General features: G+C 37.8%; 2 protein-coding genes across 5 annotated transcripts in view; one reads left to right on the top strand and one right to left on the bottom strand.

Moving 5' to 3' along the window:
* Positions 1–12,819, bottom strand: part of LOC138045390 (sterol O-acyltransferase 1-like) — a 16,379-nt gene extending 3,560 nt beyond the window's left edge. Inside the window, exons 1-12 of one of the 3 annotated variants that reach the window (XM_068891984.1) lie at positions 12,686–12,819; positions 12,530–12,606; positions 12,205–12,314; positions 10,088–10,138; positions 8,680–8,787; positions 7,568–7,838; positions 6,301–6,379; positions 5,901–5,942; positions 4,711–4,879; positions 2,957–3,094; positions 1,290–1,425; positions 334–432 (exon numbers count right to left, since the gene is read on the bottom strand). In XM_068891984.1, the coding sequence (XP_068748085.1) occupies positions 334–432; positions 1,290–1,425; positions 2,957–3,094; positions 4,711–4,879; positions 5,901–5,942; positions 6,301–6,379; positions 7,568–7,838; positions 8,680–8,787; positions 10,088–10,138; positions 12,205–12,314; positions 12,530–12,606; positions 12,686–12,737 (1,332 nt within the window). In that variant the 5' untranslated portion in view covers positions 12,738–12,819. The remainder of the gene's footprint in view (positions 1–333; positions 433–1,289; positions 1,426–2,956; positions 3,095–4,710; positions 4,880–5,900; positions 5,943–6,300; positions 6,380–7,567; positions 7,839–8,679; positions 8,788–10,087; positions 10,139–12,204; positions 12,315–12,529; positions 12,607–12,685) is intronic. The other 2 variants (XM_068891920.1, XM_068892052.1) reach the window with 2 other exon arrangements.
* A 640-nt stretch (positions 12,820–13,459) lies between these two features.
* LOC138051150 (creatine kinase M-type-like) overlaps positions 13,460–17,500 on the top strand; it is an 18,546-nt gene continuing 14,505 nt past the window's right edge. Inside the window, exons 1-3 of one of the 2 annotated variants that reach the window (XM_068897308.1) lie at positions 13,460–13,745; positions 15,967–16,346; positions 17,149–17,500. The exon at positions 17,149–17,500 is cut by the window's right edge and continues 49 nt beyond it. In XM_068897308.1, the coding sequence (XP_068753409.1) occupies positions 13,528–13,745; positions 15,967–16,346; positions 17,149–17,500 (950 nt within the window). In that variant the 5' untranslated portion in view covers positions 13,460–13,527. The remainder of the gene's footprint in view (positions 13,746–15,966; positions 16,347–17,148) is intronic. The other variant, XM_068897315.1, reaches the window with a different exon arrangement.

The following is a 17,500-nucleotide window of genomic DNA, read 5'->3' as shown; positions in this document are numbered from 1 at the left end:
GTAGATTTGAGACTAGGACGTTAATTTTAAAAGTCGTTCTGGTTCTCCATTTCGTGCTCGTTGCCAAATCAGAAGGTCGGCGTATTAATCGACCAATTCAGAGTGAACTCGGAGAATTCACTTAGCCCTGGTAATGGAAATACAAGATATCATTAATATGGACAAAAGAAAAATTTTTGTTATGGACTTTCCCATAAAATTCTAATGTGTAACTTATTTGTTTTGGCCCTAAAGATCTAGGACACAATAGCTCCATAAGATTAACTGAGGATTCAAGTTGCTATATTGCGCTCTATTTTCGAAGCGTAATACTCTCCTCATTATGTTACATACCCTGTAGACGTCCTGATAGATGTAAGCATGCAGCCAATCATGAACCACTATGTTCCATGAACGATAGTAGTCAGCATAAGAGCTAGAGTTCCACCAATCCTGTAAGTAACATGATAAAACGATATCATTTTACATTGCTGACACCGGCAATGAGGGTTTCGTTTCAAAATAGGAGTTCGCTGTTATTGGAATAACATGTTTACATTGAATACCGGCTATATACAAGAATATAACTGGAAAGGACGGCGATCAACTTTAAAAAGCCTGCAAGGAATTGATTCTTGATTTGCATTTCCTGAGCTCTTTATTGCAACCATTAATATCACACCACCAAAGGAATCAAGTAAGCAAATCGAAGTCATACAACACAGAGAAATATGTCAACCAGCAATATCTATGACTTATGTTCACGGTCTAGAATTAAGAAAACCGCAGGTTTATGGCAAAGAACATTCCACAAAAGCTGTTTGTTCCGTATTTCAACGAGAGTCTGATAGGGAAACTAACACACAGAAGAAGCCAGAGACAAGTATTCGACCCGGCTACAAACAAATTTATGCAACGGAAACGACTCGGTGGTTATGAAGCTAAACGGCCCTTGCTTGGCAGATCCGTTGGGCAAGTGATACCAAAAGTGTAAGGCCGCAAACGGGCCTTGTACTCCCGGTGCCAATTTGAGTGTTTCCGTCTCGTCAAGCGTTCATTAAACATTTTGATAAACTAAACTAGCAATGAAATTCATCACAGAGAAGTTAAAAAAAAAAGTAAAAACGACTTTTCAACATAAAGCAAAAAACACTCTAACATATAAAATGATGTCAATGTTAACTAAAACCCCCCTCCACAATGCATGGGCATATTTTGGAAAATGGCCGCCACTCTGGAATAAAGTATGAGGTACCAGAACAGCAAATGTTTTAGTTAAGCTAACTGTAATAACCACAAGTCAAGCGCACCTTATAAAACATTCTGTCAGCAAACCGAGTCATTTCTGCAAAGGCATTCAACCAGGAATGAAGAATGGCAAAAAAAGCCAGCACAAGGACCATGGTCCCTGGCAGCATACAGCTGAACACTGACAGGCTGAAATTCCTGAAACCACAAGTCATTACTTTTATCAAATAACACACAAAATGTACCAATATTAAGCCCACTTGCAGTAATCTGTGACGCATTGAAACTTACCGGCAACATGTAAGGCCCTGCAGCCCTTACACTTGATTTGAGAGTATGGGAGTACGAGCTACAGTATGCCAAGAAATCCATGAAAGGAGATGCCCAATATGATTTTGATAAACCTCACGAAGTATCCATCCCCCTTGCCTTGGTTTTCAATTTCAAACTGATTACAGGTGCTAAGAGTAACTTACGCGTCTTTGTAACTCTACTTCTCAATTTATTTAATGAATATTCTTCTTCTTCTTCTGCTGTAAACATAAACACCTTACTCCAAAATGGCCACCAATTTAGTATTCTTTTGTTTCCTTGCAAATTTGCAATCAAACAAAAGAATACTAAGTTGGCGGCCATTTTGGAATAAGGTGTATGGTAAGCGACATAATTTATCCAAAAACCGATGAGCATGTCATATTTTGCGTTTCTGGATATAGGTGGAGAATTACCCTGAGGCTCTACACGATTTTTTAAGTCTGGCAGTAGTTTCAATAAGCTGACAGCCAATGAAAAACATCAGATACTTCACACAGAGATGTCAGCTACTTTTTCCCCTTAACTGAAAAAAAAATTAAGGCAGATTCTTGCAAACCTAAGGTTAAAACTAATTTTGACTATGATAACTTGAAGTCTTCTAAACATGGTCATCAATTTTGCTTTTGAAATCTGTTGTTAGGGAATAAGCTTTCAAAAAACGGGATGCCCACAGAGATCTTTTGAGAAAGGAACTGTTAGACCCCTTGTTGATACAGTCGACTACTCTACTCAAACCAGCCACCTGACATGGTTTTCATTAGAAGCCGGTCACTGGCGGTATACCGCCGCCTGCATGTCAGAAATGCGCCTCTCACGGCCAGCTACTCTGCCTTGATTTTCACTCAAACCCTTGTAAAAGATAAGAGTAACCTCCACTTACATTGATTAGCCCAGGCCAACCTCGTTCCCAGGGTCTCTCTTTTCTGCCTCCTTTGTCAACGACAGGGAGACCCTGGGAACGAGGTTGAGCCCAAGTATCTACTTCAAAAGTTGCTGAAATAGGTAGAAAATCCTTAGACTTAATCGAGACTTAAAGGCATACTTTCTGTTCCTTATCGATGTCGGCTGTGCATCTACCGGTATTTATGTGAATTTCTGGACATACATGTTATTGGAAACCCTTGGACTAGTGAAAGGACGTTCAGGAGGTTAAAACAACCTTCTGAAAATCTTGCAATGATACAAGGAAAAAAATTAAGGGATCTTTACAATGTCTGTCAAAAGGATGAAGCCTCCTTGAGGGTTTCATAAAGAAACTACTCGCATTATTTGATGTTGTTAGTGTTGGCAAAAGAGTCCCACTAGTTGATACATGTAATTGACACCTTTTAATCGATATTACGTTCTTCTCGGAAGAAAAAGACTGCAAAGTGACACAACAATTATAACTATTAACAATAATGTAAAAACTTACTTAAAACTCCAATTTTGCTTTCCAATATTTCTGAACACAGGTACACAGAAGCGAGCAAACAGATAGTAGGTGTAGAAAATGCATGCCAGTGTTTGTAATGCATTGGATACTACATAATTCCATCTAATGCAAGGTGTCCTAAAAAAAAACCAGTGCAGAATTCAAGAGTAATTTTCAACGATCCATCATGTATACAGTAATAAATTATTATGGGTGTGAACTATTCCATGATATACAGGGAACCTTATCTTTATCATTGCAGTTTCTAGTGCCACAGGAGTGGATTTCCGTGTTGATCCATTCTTACCTGAAGCGGCCCACACTGACGAGTAAAATAGGATGGCGTTAAACAGAGTAAAATCTATAGGTCTCACACACAGGACTGAAAGGTTTAAAGGGACATAGTTTTGAGTGCACCCGGATGTTGTTAATACTTGGGTATTAAGGACGGTGCCTACTAAGTCAAAGGTATTTTTGCGCGGCTTACTGAATATGCGGTAAAAGCAGATCTTAACAAGTCTTACTGAAATCCAAAAAGAAAGTTGGGGGTAACTACGCATTTTTCGAAGATAATTAATCAACAACATTTGTAAAAAGTTTTAAAATACAAAGCAATGGATGACGTTCTTTTCCAAATTGAAGCTTAATTATCTCTCAAAAATGCGTGGTTACCCCCAATTCTCTTTTTGGATACCAAGAGCACTTGCTAGTATTAATAAGCACTACCCATAGGAAATCCGAGTATCTCGAGATGCGCAGAACGTATGCGCAATAACAATAGTAGGCACCGTCCTTAAATTGACCTAAAAGTCACCCTGATGGAATTTTCACTTTCTCAAGACATTAAGTTTTGTTCCCACTGACACTACCTAAGGCTGCACAATTTCACATGCAAACAGTCTGTCAGATCTGACTTGGACAGAAAGGATTAAAAAACCATTTTCACTATTATACTTGTCCAATGGGAACTCTATGGCATTTCACCCTTTCCTGCTGAAGAGTATCTCTTGTTAATTTTTATCTGACTACTGCCACAGTGAGTAGGGACCTTAAGATCTACCAAAAGACAGCTAGTCGACAAAAATGTCACCTAATAAAAAAATATAACTTGGCTCTATCATAAGTCTTTTACGATTATTTAGACTCATTGACATCCTACCACACAGGCAAAGTATACTAAAAATAAATTGGTACGAGGGGTTTCAGAGTGAAAATAAAGAATGAAAGATCCTCTTTTGCATGTTTACGTTGTCGTCAAAACCTCAAATTTGGTGATTTCCTGTCGTTGATATGCAGAGGGCAGCAAACATATTTGCTAAAAGCTGTGCTGGACATGCAGGACGATTATTTAATATCCTCTTTTAACCAATGATCTTATTTTTTTGTGGCGTTGTTGTTTCTTAAACTCCCCAGGGACTAATATTGTTGACGTGGGAGCCATCAGGGAGCTCAAACCATGTCCGCTAAACTCTAGCTAATACATGACAAAATTTTTCAGGCAGTTTAAAATCCATGTTGCTATGTAAGGTAAGAGTTAATAAGCAGGTTCACTCAGTTGAAAGAGTATTACACTACTCATGTCAAGAGAGATGTAGAATTGAAGTCTGACTGGAACAAAACTAAGGGTAAATTGGAACAAACGTAACCTGCAAAACCTATTGTACGCATCTATGGTTTCATCCTTACTGTAATCTTCGGTCAGCATGGGTTATGTTTGTTTGACTGTCAGAGTGATTTGTTCAAAGTTGTCTTACATGGGATATTGATCTCTGTATATCAGGGTGGGACAAAACAGGAAATACAAGTACTGTCCAAAGTCAGGGAGTGTGTGGCTGACTCCTTGGTCTTTAACATCTCTGTTGCTATAGTCATCCATGCTGTGATCGGCTGGATGAGATTGTGTTGACTCAGCTGATGTCACTCCTTTAAAACAACAACAACAACAACAACAACAACAACAACAACAACAAAAAAGACAGTGAGCTTCACTACCGTGTGGAAGTTTTGGGTTTGAGTTAACCAGCTGGACTGAAAACCTGGGTCTTTAAAGAAACTGGTGGGATTATGGTTGCTGTGTGTTCAACATCAGGTTCTTATAATAACCTTAGCTTGTTGTGTTATTGGCCAGGGGACTAATGACCTCAGGGCACTGGCCTTAATCCATAGCAGAGTTATTTATTGCAATTAATTCCCATGTCATACCACCTTCTTTTAAGGATGGTGCCTACTATTGTTATTGCGCACACGTTCTGCGCATCTCGAGATACTCGGATTTCCTATCGGTGATGCTTACTAATACAGGACATTTTTGCGCGGTTTAAAACTATCCGGAAAAAGTAGACCTTCGTAAGTACTCTTGGTATCCAAAAAGAAAATTGGGGGTAACCATGCATTTTTGAGAGATAATTAAACTTCAATTTGAGAAAGAACGCCTTGTATTTTAAAGCTTTTTACAAAGATTATTCATGAATTATCTTTGAAAAATGTGTGGTTATCCCCAATTTTCTTTTTGGATTTCAATAACACTTGTTAAGATCTACAATCTCCTGCATAATCACACACCGGGGCAAAAATATCTTTAATTAGTAGGCACCGTCCTTAAGAAATGACTAGAAATTCAAATATTGGTTAGCTTCATACTGTTCTTTGAAAAATTTCCTTTTGCCATCCTAAGCCCTTCTGCAATTTCCATGCATTGACCATTTAACCCATTGACAGTAAGTAAAATTGTCTGGCATTAGACAGAGTAAAATCTGTCAGGTCTCACTCCCAGGGGTCAAAGGGTTATAATAACAAGGTGTGGATATTTTCTGGAACTACCCAATTTAATAAACCTTGATATAACCCAGCTTTGCTGAGCTTAGAGTTCCTGATTGCTAACACTGATAATTATGTAACAATTAAAACATCATGTTGACTGCATGATGCCCTGTACGACTCTCACCTGAGGCTACTCCAGTGCCATTCATCTGTTCATGATACCTCCCTAAAATTATTTAACATTGGCTAAGAACATTTCTCTCATACATGTACATAAAACAATCCAAATACACATAAAACTCCATGTAGTCCAAGAATCTGCCCATCATCATCATCATCATAATCATAAAATCTCACTTAGACAGAGGCACGGAAATGAGTAAAAAAAAAACACTCAAATTTAAAGACAAAAAACTGAATTCTCCTGAAAAGCGAGGCTATAATGATAAAGAATTTCTCAGTATTAACTGACACAAATGCCTGTTCTAAACTTATGGTTAGTATTTGATATAAAACTCAAAATTTCTTAGATTTCCTTTGACAATTATCATGAGACAAATTACCACACTAAACCTGTCTCCTACCTTTACAGTTCTTTTGGAAAGATAGGACCTTAGGAGCAGTTTCTCTGACAAAGGCATGAACTTTGAGCATTAATCGAATCTGAAATTTAATACAACCAAACTTTGAAGAATTCTTCAACACTCCCCATTTTGATTAAAACTGTTAACCCCTTTTTCTGTTCAATAGAATGAGTTGTTTTTCTCCAATCCAATCTAACCTGGACAATGCCATCTTCCATAAACAGCACTAGTCCATCACTGCAGATATGTAGATAGAACTTAAGAGATTGATAGAAGGTTCTGGAGTGAAAAAAATATTGTAGAATAAATCTGTGGAAAACACTCTTGAAATGGAGGTCATTACAGTTCTGTACAGGAAGAAACAGAGTTCCAATTTGAATTTTAAAGTGGTACTATGATCAAAAAATGACTTCCTTTTTTCTTCAAATTTTGAAAGTGGCAGTTGCTTAACACTTGATAGGCAAAATTTTGAGCTTTGATTTTTATCCAAAGGCTGTTTACTTTGAGTGGAATTTTTGGATTCCACTGTCCACCATTACTTATGTTAAAACCTCAGAGGGTTGGATCTAGGGAAAAGTGATGTCATTCACTCAATAGAAATTTCAGCATATAAATGCAGTTTATTATTTATGCAAAACATGAGTTTATCAGACTGAAAACCTGCAACTCCCATGCAATGCATTCTTAAACTAGTGAGTGTTTGACATCATTTTTTCCTCGATCCAGCTTTAATTGTCAAGATCTAAAAGTTAGTAACGGTGGACAATTAAATAGGAAAATACACTGTACCAGTTAAAATAAACAGGGGTATTTTTGAAATTAAGGCTTCAAACTTGGGTCACTTATATAGTGTTTAGTTAACATAGTTTTGAAATCCAAAAAACAAAAAGACAATTTTTTGATCAAAGTACCATGTTGAGAGGTAACTGTTCTACCCATAAAGGCGATAAATTTAAACAATAATTCTTATTGGTGGTAATACAGTGCTCTTGAAGACACAACCAATGAACAGTAAGTAAACTACATGTGTTTCTAGCATATTCCTTCATCATCAGTCCTTTTTGCGCCATGGGATGCATATATAATTTCCTTCATACAACAAATTAATAATAAACTGTATAAGGCCCCGTCTCACAACCCATCAACGTTCATAACCCTGTGGGACGTAAAAAGAACCCACAGAGTATTTGCAAAGAGTAGTATCTAGTTATTATAAACACCTAGTACAGTGCATTCTGATTTCGGAGTATCCAATTAAAGCAATTACCTGTTCAGCCAGTATGATGATTGTGGATGCAGGAGGCAAATTGTGTTGGGAAACTTCCTGGACAGGAAATACTACAAACACAGCCAGGTAGGTAATGTACAAAAGAAGCCAGACAACATCTGGAATTGGAAGCCATGAATGCCTGTTTGTATGCCATGCCATGAAAAGTGGAAATGCTGTCAAAGCCAGTGCTTTCATGACTAACCAAATGCTTACAACACTTGAAGGCTTGCCAAATGCCCATTTAAGGATTGATAGATCTATTGAAAGCCTGAGAAGAACAGAAAATTCATCACAAGGCTCTTAGTAACTGCTCCCTCAGAGTATTTTACAGTGCTGAAAGTATCTCAAGAAATCCATCTGATGTTAAGCTAAATATTCATAAGATCTTGCGAGTACAGTAACTGTTATATACTTATATTTTCTGAAGCAACCATTTCATGAATACAGACTTATGCCATTTTTTCAACTCTCAAAACCAATCTCAGTTTTTTTGTCTAAATTTGAGAATAAAACAAACTTAAGGCCACATTGATCTACTGTGTATTAAACACCTCAACCAATTTTCCAAGCCATCCTAGGCTAGTTCACCTTCATTGTTATGGCGATTGATGAAGCTTGATTGTCATAATGAGGTATGCTAGTGAGGACTAATTAGTCCTTTGTGGGTTCAACTCTGAGGAGTATCAGACCAGATAAAGGAAAGCCCTTGAATCTGGGGGTTGGGCAATAGGCATATTACTTCTCCTAGTAAACATATGATTACAGAAACCCTTAAAGACATTAGGTACTGTATATAGACTACAAGCAATCCCTCTTAATCGCCACTTAGTAAGTCAAGCACAAGAAGACATGGCCTCATGCTTGTCTTTTCCTTGCGTTTGACTGACTAAGCTGCAAAAGAAGGACTGCTCTTAATCTAAAGGTGCAACTGTATTTTTGGCTCAGATAGAAAGCCTTATATAAGGCAATAATGGTTTCACATTACATCTAAGCAAACAGTGATTTTCAAAAGAAAGACTTTGCACCTGAGCTTGCTTTCAAAAAAAGGACTAGAAACAATGGCCTAACTATTTGATTGTTATGTAAATGGAAAGTACGGTTACACTGACCTTCCTGTATCTATGTAATCATACACCACAGTATTGATAATTAACAGAATGAGTAAAGCTACAAAGATGTTGTAAATAGTCTTGATATGATTTACTTTTAAAAGTTCTCTGCAAAGAAATAATAGGAGATGATAATCAGAATGGGAGAAAGCAATCTAAATTTCTTATCTTGAATAAACCATTTCTTATTTAAAATGTGCTCAGGATTCTTCTCTGAAATCTTGCCAAAATCACCTGAGCTTAAATTGTTATCTTCCTGATCTGACTTTCATGAGATCTGTGCATTTAAGTGGAGCACTGATTTTAACGATTTGATGTCTTAAGGACATATTTTGATGATTAAGGTCTTAGCAGTAATTTTACTACAGATTCGGGATTGCTTGGTGTCAGGGGTGCTAAATGGTTAGCCTTTTTGCAAGTTCAGGGACACCGTTATGAAATTTGGAAAGATTAACTTAACATAAAAATGATACAAATATTTTATGTTGAGCAACATGACCTAGCTAGAGGTCTTGATAATTATTTCCAAGAGGCAAAATAATGTCCTTATCAGGTCCCATTGGCTTTACTAGGCCCAATTCCACAATGTGGATGATGTGTCTTTACTGCACTTTCAAACGTAACCATACACACAAACAATCTTTCCGGAAGGACAATTATTTTATTCCAGTAAAAGGGTGTCATGCTATAAATCAGATTGATGTCACATGAGCAAAACGACATCCTGGACAGTTGCCAGAAAATTAGTATGTGTAATCAAATGGCGACCAGTGAAATTAGGAAATAATGTGATGCGCGTTTTGTCAAAATTCTGATAATTATCAGAATTTTGACAAAATGCGAGTGAAATTATTTCCTAATTTCACGAGAAAACCATTTGATTACCGTTTAATGTCGTGGGTGACAAATTACGCTCACAACCGTAATTGTAAAATCGCTCTAGTACTTTATCCAACTGCTCGGGAAGAATCATCTCCAGGTTTTTCTCAAGGCTATTTTCGTCACATCACTTCTCAAAAACTCTCACCCAGTTAATTGTGCTCTTTCACGTATTTAAATTTTCTGCCGCTCCTTTTAATTTCGTAACTTCTTCAATGGTCACTGTCTTAAATCTAGATGCCATCTTGGCTCTGATCGAGATACAAGAGATGTTACCATGGCAATTTTGTAATTTCACATGTGAAATTATAAATTAACGCTGAAATTTCATGCCTAAATTAAGGAGTAATTTGTCACCCATGTTATTAATATATATTATTATCACATAATTTATTACAGCCATCCCTTAGTCACATTATATATCTTATGCCATTGGATATTACTCAAGGAGGGATTGTATATGTACATTAATGGACTGATTATCAACCTATTATGACAAACAACAGGACTGTTTCAATGATGTACTTACGTTAAGACCGACTCCCTAGGAACAAACACTTTTCTTCCATTCAATTTATCTCTACAAAACAAACAAAATGCATTATTGACATTTAAAGGCACTTATATATAATAATTATATTTTTATATTATAATTACTATAATATTATCAAATGAGGCTGTCACTGATACAATACCACATGTTTGTTAGAAAGTTCAAAATATTGGAGGCTTTGTCCACATATGAACAAATACTGTATAATTATGCACTTGTGTATAAGCTGCATCCATAGATAATTAAGATGATTTTTCTTGGTTAAAATTTTTCAAGCCAGTTCAATTTCGGTTTTTCTTTGTTTATATTCATCATGATAATACTGAAACAAAGGAAAACTCAAAATTGAACTAGTTTGAACAATTTTGAACAAAAATATAAAATAGAACCATAACAGATGCACCTCCTATTTTCAGGGAAAATATATTTGTTGAAGAACCTGAGACAAAGTTCTGCCTTACTTCTCTGTGGAAACTTGTCTTGACAAAACTAATGGCTACTTGATTTTCAATTTACAAGATCAACTAAGATCAAATTATTGACTGTAAAAAGTACCTCTCTGCAGTCATGGATCTTCACTTTAATTCCATCCTTTTCAAACATTTAATATATTCTCCAATAAGATGTTTCTGTATTATAATTTGCTGCTTATAGTGGAAGATAGTCCACTGAAAAGTGGTACATATAATAACCAAGCCATCTTGCGAACTTAAAGCCTGATGGGGTGAGCAAACTTCTTAATTCCATTCGTCCCAAGGACATTTAATTTTCATTCCCATGTCAAAAAGCAACGAGACAAAGGAACACTGACTTGCAAATTCTACTGTATCGATTGGTATTTCCTTGCATGTGGTGCATATTGCCACAGACAACATAATTTTAAAGAAAAATGGAAATGCTAGGGTATGTCAGTTGGAATTTAGTTGTTCAATAATTTAAGCAAAAATAAATCACTTGAAAGATTTAATCAAGAGAAAGATTTAGGATTGAAACAACAATAGGTGGAAGGTTGAATTAATGCTTAAATAGTTGTTGTTTCAGCTAAAATTTTCTAAAAACTTCTATTTTAGACACCAAGCCATGCAAAATTTCCTCGAAAAGAGATGGTGTTGTGGATAAGCCACAACCCTAATTTAAGTCCAACAGTCATAAAAAAAGTGATAGGAATTCTGTTTGAGAAACCCTTCAAACAGAGTGGTGGAAGATCCATAAGAGACAGACGCAAGTAAATGCAATGACAGTGCATAATTTTCTATTATTTAACCTGACTGATTTGTTGTACTGACAAAAATTTGGCATACAAGCTCTCCTGAATGCATACATAGCTGAAGACAGTTTGGGTTACCGGACCTGAGAACCATTATTTCATGTGAATCTTAGAAGGTCATGTGCAGGTATATATGTAGAAAACTTGCTAGCATGAGCATTTGAAATGATTTTGGACAGCAGAGACAGACAAATCCATTATACTCCTGAATGTTTGCAACATTTTATGCAATGATTTATGCAGGGTGTCTTGAAAACAAAGACCCCTAAAACCCCCTAAGACCCCCTAGGAACCTAAGACTCGAGAATGAAGAAAAGTAACCCCAAACCCTCAATTTGGCAAACCCTAGGCCTAAAAATCAACTTTGAGGCCTTGGGTTATCCAAATCGAAGGTTTTGGTTTACTTTCTTCGTTTTCGAGTCTTAGGGTCTTAGGGGTACAGGTCTTTGTTCTCAAGACAATGGAGCCATGCACATCATCAACACAACAAATTTAGCTTGAGGCTGTTGCAGAAGCAAAATATCGCTGTGATTGGTCAAATGAAAGTGCGTTGACGGAGTTGCGCGCTTTCAGACAACCTTCGCCACAAGGGTTGGAAAACTTCACTCTATGTGCATTTTGCCGCTCTCCACCCCTGTGCAATGTTGACAAAACACTTTTGTCTAACAGAAATTCCAACATTGAAAGGGGGAATGGGGGTACCGACGCTTATTCTGTAGGCATTACAGTTATGATTTTCATGTTTTTGCGCACTTTCCAACACAATTTGTCCATGGTTGTAGTTGCATGTGATAACAGCTTTTTAAAATGTGATTAAGAAACTAACCTGTGATTGTAATCTGACATAGGCTCTAAGGAATCCACATCGTGTAAAACATCATCTAGCAGCTCGTTCAATTGACCATCTATTTGATCTATAAGTTCTGTTCTCAATTGCTAAACAATATCAAAATAATTTCAAAAGAAAAACAATCGTTGGAAATAAACTTAGCGCAGGGCAAATAAGATGAAAAGAACGAAATATTACCGGTATTATCATTTTTTCCCATTATAACACAAAGCCTTGGTTCCTCACCAGGAGTTTTAGCCAAATAATAATCACGACATGTTTCAGTCCAAACAAAATTATTATTCGGAAAAACTGATCTTACTTCAGCCCGCTGACGAAGTTCGAGGGTTCGGGAGCGCTGCATGCCTTCCTTCTTTTCTGCGAGATTAAACCCTAGAACTAGATAATTATCACGTTCGCATGACTTCTGTTAAAATATAGATATGCTAGTGCCATATCTAAACAAAGGCTAAGGTACCTCTATTATTTTCGTGAGTGACCTGTCGTCGTCTTACATTGGCCGCCATCATTCTTGCTTACGCTTTGATACAGCCGCGTCATTGCCGGAGAGCCCACGCGAGGAGACACACGCAATTTGGCGGTAAGCAATACTGTGGTCGCGTGCGTTAACACGCGACTACTCAATCTCCAATGTTGCGCACCGTTTTTCTTCTTTCTCTTTCATGGCTCCTGGGGTCCACCATTCGATTAGCCAGCACAACTATTAGAATCATTTCTCGCCCGGTATAATTTTCGTGAAAAGAAATAAGCACTTTTGTTGTGATAACGAAAACTTGAAGCTTCAAAGGGCAATTGAACTCAGAACCTACGTACACACTGTGCAATGACGAAAAGAGGTTGCATTTGGTAACTTATTATTAATATATGCGAGGACTCGGTAAACAGGCATATTTTTTTGAAGTTCAAGGAATTTGCTATTATTTAAATTAAGCGCAAAAATTTATTCTTGGCAAATTCATCTCGAGACATGTAAGATGACAGTTTTTTACTTCAGACATGAACTCGAAGAAGGAATGAAAACTCTGAAATTATTTTCGTTTTCATTTCATTATTTCACTCTTTTGTTGATGATGAAGAATTATGACTTCCGCACCAAGAAACTACGTGCTGTTATCCTTAAACAGATGCCAAGTATTAATTAAAAGTGAGGTTGCAGTTGGGCGCGAGAGCTGATAGGCTTGATTATGTCATAGCGCTAATTGGTCATTAAAATGGTCAAAACGTCATTAATTGAATTATATCACTTGCCACATGGTCCGTGTTAAGTAAAAGGTTGTAATAAGGGAAAAGCACACAGCGATGGATCTGCTTCCCGATGGCCGTTTCGTTGGTATGGTAGCTTTGGGAGGTGGCGCCTATGTAGCAAGAGAGGTGTTTGTAAGGTATTTCATGAAACCGTGGAACAGAGAGAAGTGTGGTTATGAGAGACCACCGCCTCGAGGAAATTTTCCTGATCTACGCCTTCACAATAACTTGATGGCAAATCATCTCACTCCAGACCTTTACGAGAGCTTGAGGTAAACAAACTTTATGTGGAAGCGTCGCGGGAAATGTTAATTTTATATTCTAGCCAATTCACCAAAAATGTTCACTTCATATTGAAACGAGCAGTAACTTTAATGATTCCGTCATAGGATTTCACGTTGGCTAAGTGTTGTCGATCAGTGTTCGGAGCAAAGAATTAAGGGAACCGTCAGACCACCACCCTGCCACAAAATAATAACTTTGATCTGTGAACGAGTGCTAAAAGATTTCGCTCATTTATCCTATACTTTTGCACACTGATTCAACGTACCGCCTTGACGTCTTCTACAGAGCAACATTGTGAAATCACGCGGTTTATCTCCTTATTGCTTCATTTGTTGGCATTCATTACCTCGAACAATGTACAGCGTAACTGATACGATACCAGTGCATTTCCTTTCAAAAACAAGTTCTCTAAAAGAATGCTTACTTTGACTGACATCCAAGAATGTCACAAAGTGAAACTAAGGCATTCAGAAGGAATCAAGAATCATCATGCGAATGAAACCCATCGACGAAAGTTTACAAGAGCAACACAAAAAACACCACTAAAATTTTTTGAAGAAATTTCTAAGCATGTTGTCGTGCTCGGCTAAATTTAGCCTTAATAAGAAACAGACAATTTCCACTGCCCTTTCGTTCAAATATTTTTTTCAACGCGGTACGTAACGTGACATTTTGTAATGTATGTCTGACATATCGCACAGGGAAGTTGATTTTGCAATCACATCGGCGACAAGACAATCCAAATAAGCGCTTTGTTTACTCGCAAATCCTCAAAAACAGCTTGTGATTCTCACTGATACGCCTTTATTAAGTTGATCCTTAATTAAACACAATTTCTTTTTGCAATTTTATCGAAAAGATACATAGACAACCTTGGAAACCAGGCTCCCTTTAGTCGAAAGAGAAACATTTTCATTCCAGGTCACGTGAGTGTCAAAATAATTCCCGGAATTACTCCTTAAGTTATCTCACAAAAAATAATCGCAGTCGTAAAAAAGAAAGTGAAACAGAAGGGAATTATCTTGCGATTGGATGATGCAAGCACCCTTTTTCCAGATAAGTTTTGTTTCTTTAGCTGTAGACTGAACCGATCTCGACCGACAGTTTCAATTCTCCAATTCCGAGTCGTGTACGGCGTGAAGCCGCTGTTAAGCCGCCGTTACACGTTGAAACTTTTAGCTGAAACTTGAAGTTTCAGGAAGTATTGCACCGTGTAAAATGTTCGGTTTCGTGAAACTTTTTTGAACTTCCGTTGCGAGCCAAGTTTCACGAAAAGTAGAACCGCTTTCTACCTCTGCAAAGGGCCCGGCAATCGCAGTGGTGATAAAAGCAGGAGTTTCACCTTGTAACACCACTTCGTGAAACTGGTCTCGCTCGGCCTTGTTACGCAGTTTCAACGTTTCCGAACGAGTTTCGACCTTATATGTAAATACACGGTGCAACGCCTGCATAAACCTTTTTTTGCAGCGCAGTTGGACATAAGTTTCAGTGAAAAGTTTCAACGTGTAACAGCGGCCTTAGGTTTTTGGATTAATAATTCAGTCCATGAGTTATGTCGATTTTATCGCCTGAATTTCTGGACATGGACCTCAGGACCTGGGGTCCATGTTTTGTATACGTCCTGAATTTCTTGACTGTATTCCTTTCGATAGCAATAGTTTGCCAATCGCTTCATTTGTTTAAATCCGGCGACAATCTTTTGCTCTGATCATCGGAGTAGTTGATTCTGCGCTCATTTTCCATCGCTCGGAATGGAAAAGATTCGAATCTTCTCCAAGGAAACGGTGTAGTTGTGGTGTAGAAACCCTTAGTTTTACATTCTCGTCCCTAGAGCCAGAAAATATACGAATTCTGATCAACATACTATTAATGCGTGACTGTAAACTTAATCCGATACTTATGAAGCTGAACACTGTTCCTAAGACTTTTTGCGTCCGCACAACTTGTTTCATATCGTCATATCGATATATCAACTGAATAATTACTAAAAGGACAAGGAGATCCATTTCTAGCTGTGTCCTTAACTATAAATAAATGGTTCGTGTTTTATTTCGTTTACCTTCACAATTTAGACGTAACTTAATAGGGAAGACTCTAAACAAAAGAAATTATTGCAGACAAACTACACACGAATTTTGCGGTCTTATGTTCTGGCTAAATAATTGTGGCTTTTTATAACGAAAGTTTTTTTTTAAATGGTTAAATTAGACACGAAACCACCACAAAGGGCTTCACTCTTGACAAAGCAATTCAAGTTGGCGTTGACCACCCAGGGGTACCATGGCAACAGGCATCCGGGATAGTAGCAGGAGACAAAGAATCGTATGAGGTGTTCGCTCCTCTTTTTGATGAAGTTATCGAGGAATGTCATAGACACCGCAAAAACGATTTTCACTCCAGAGACTTGGACAGTCGTAAGATTGTCGACGGTCAGTTGAGTTCAGATTACGTGTCATCTGTTCGAATACAAACGCGGCGATCAATAGAGGGATACAGTTTACCGGCCCTGTGCTCTAGGGGGGAGAGGAGGAACATTGAAAATCTGGTTCGTATGGTTTTCTTGCGATTAGGAGGTGAGTGGCGAAAAGGTGAGGGACGTTACAGAGCCAGTTTCTATATGAATTGCAATCTCGATATATGCTCGCAAGCCATAGGCTGGTTGCCTAATTTCCCGTTCCTCGAAGTATTCTACTAGTTTCTATGCCGGTCAAAACTTAACGTCAAAGCATTGGTCACTCCATCGGACAAGACGTTTCGAATGGGAGATAAATACCGTTCCCTTTGTAGCTAACAACGGGAAAGGAAAGCATTTCCCGATCTTGGCGTAGCGTTCAGCAGAGAAATCAGTGCTTAAGTACTAATCAAGACGTCGAGAATTTGTGAGATGGAGAGAAGACAGTAAAAATAAATCTAGAAACCGGATTAGTTTTGTGTTAACTTCCATAATATCATAATGGATCATTCCTCTAGCCTACTTCCGGTTTTTTTTTGCCAGAGGGAGTAAAAGTGAGGGAAAACCTTTTCTATTTTTAGTTTTTTCAAGTCTTTGCACTTGGGCTAGCCTTTGAAAAGAGTCCGACTAGAGTGGTCTCAGAAATGATCTGCTCGGTTCTTGTTAACGCACTCTTAATGGATCAAGTGATTACCTTCTTGACTTAAATGGAGTTACAGTCTGCCCCGTGTTGCAGACCATGGATTAAATATCATGGCAACCTTGCGATTTTGATCATGTACTAATTAAACTATGATTACCACTGAACATGCTTCGAGCAACTGGGCCCTTATTGGCTTCCTGGTTTTTGAATTAGTATATATGGATTGATTTGTTTAGCCGTTGGTTGATTAATTTGCTAATTTATCGTTTAATTGCATAATTTATTTTCATTACAGGTGAATTTGAAGGTGAATATAAAAGCCTTTCCCAATTTCCTGATCCAAGTCTGGGGTCACTGAACGTTTCAACTTATCCTACGTCGCCTCTGATAACGTGCTCAGGTCGCGCCCGTGATTGGCCGGAAGCACGTGGTATATTTCGCAATAAAGACAATACTTTTGTTGTTTTCGTGAATGAAGACGACCATTTACAATTCAGATGCTTTCATAAAGGCGGAAACGTACAAGCCGCGTTTAATAAATTAACCAGGGGCATTGCAGCGTTCGAACGAGAGCTTAAGAGATCTGGAGAGGAATTTATGTGGGATGATCATCTTGGTTACATAGTCTCGGACCCAATTCACCTCGG

Source organism: Montipora capricornis, chromosome 1 (genome assembly GCF_036669925.1).
Source record: "Montipora capricornis isolate CH-2021 chromosome 1, ASM3666992v2, whole genome shotgun sequence".
In the NCBI taxonomy this organism is placed as follows: domain Eukaryota; kingdom Metazoa; phylum Cnidaria; class Anthozoa; order Scleractinia; family Acroporidae; genus Montipora; species Montipora capricornis.
This window is presented reverse-complemented; position numbering and strand designations above follow the sequence as displayed.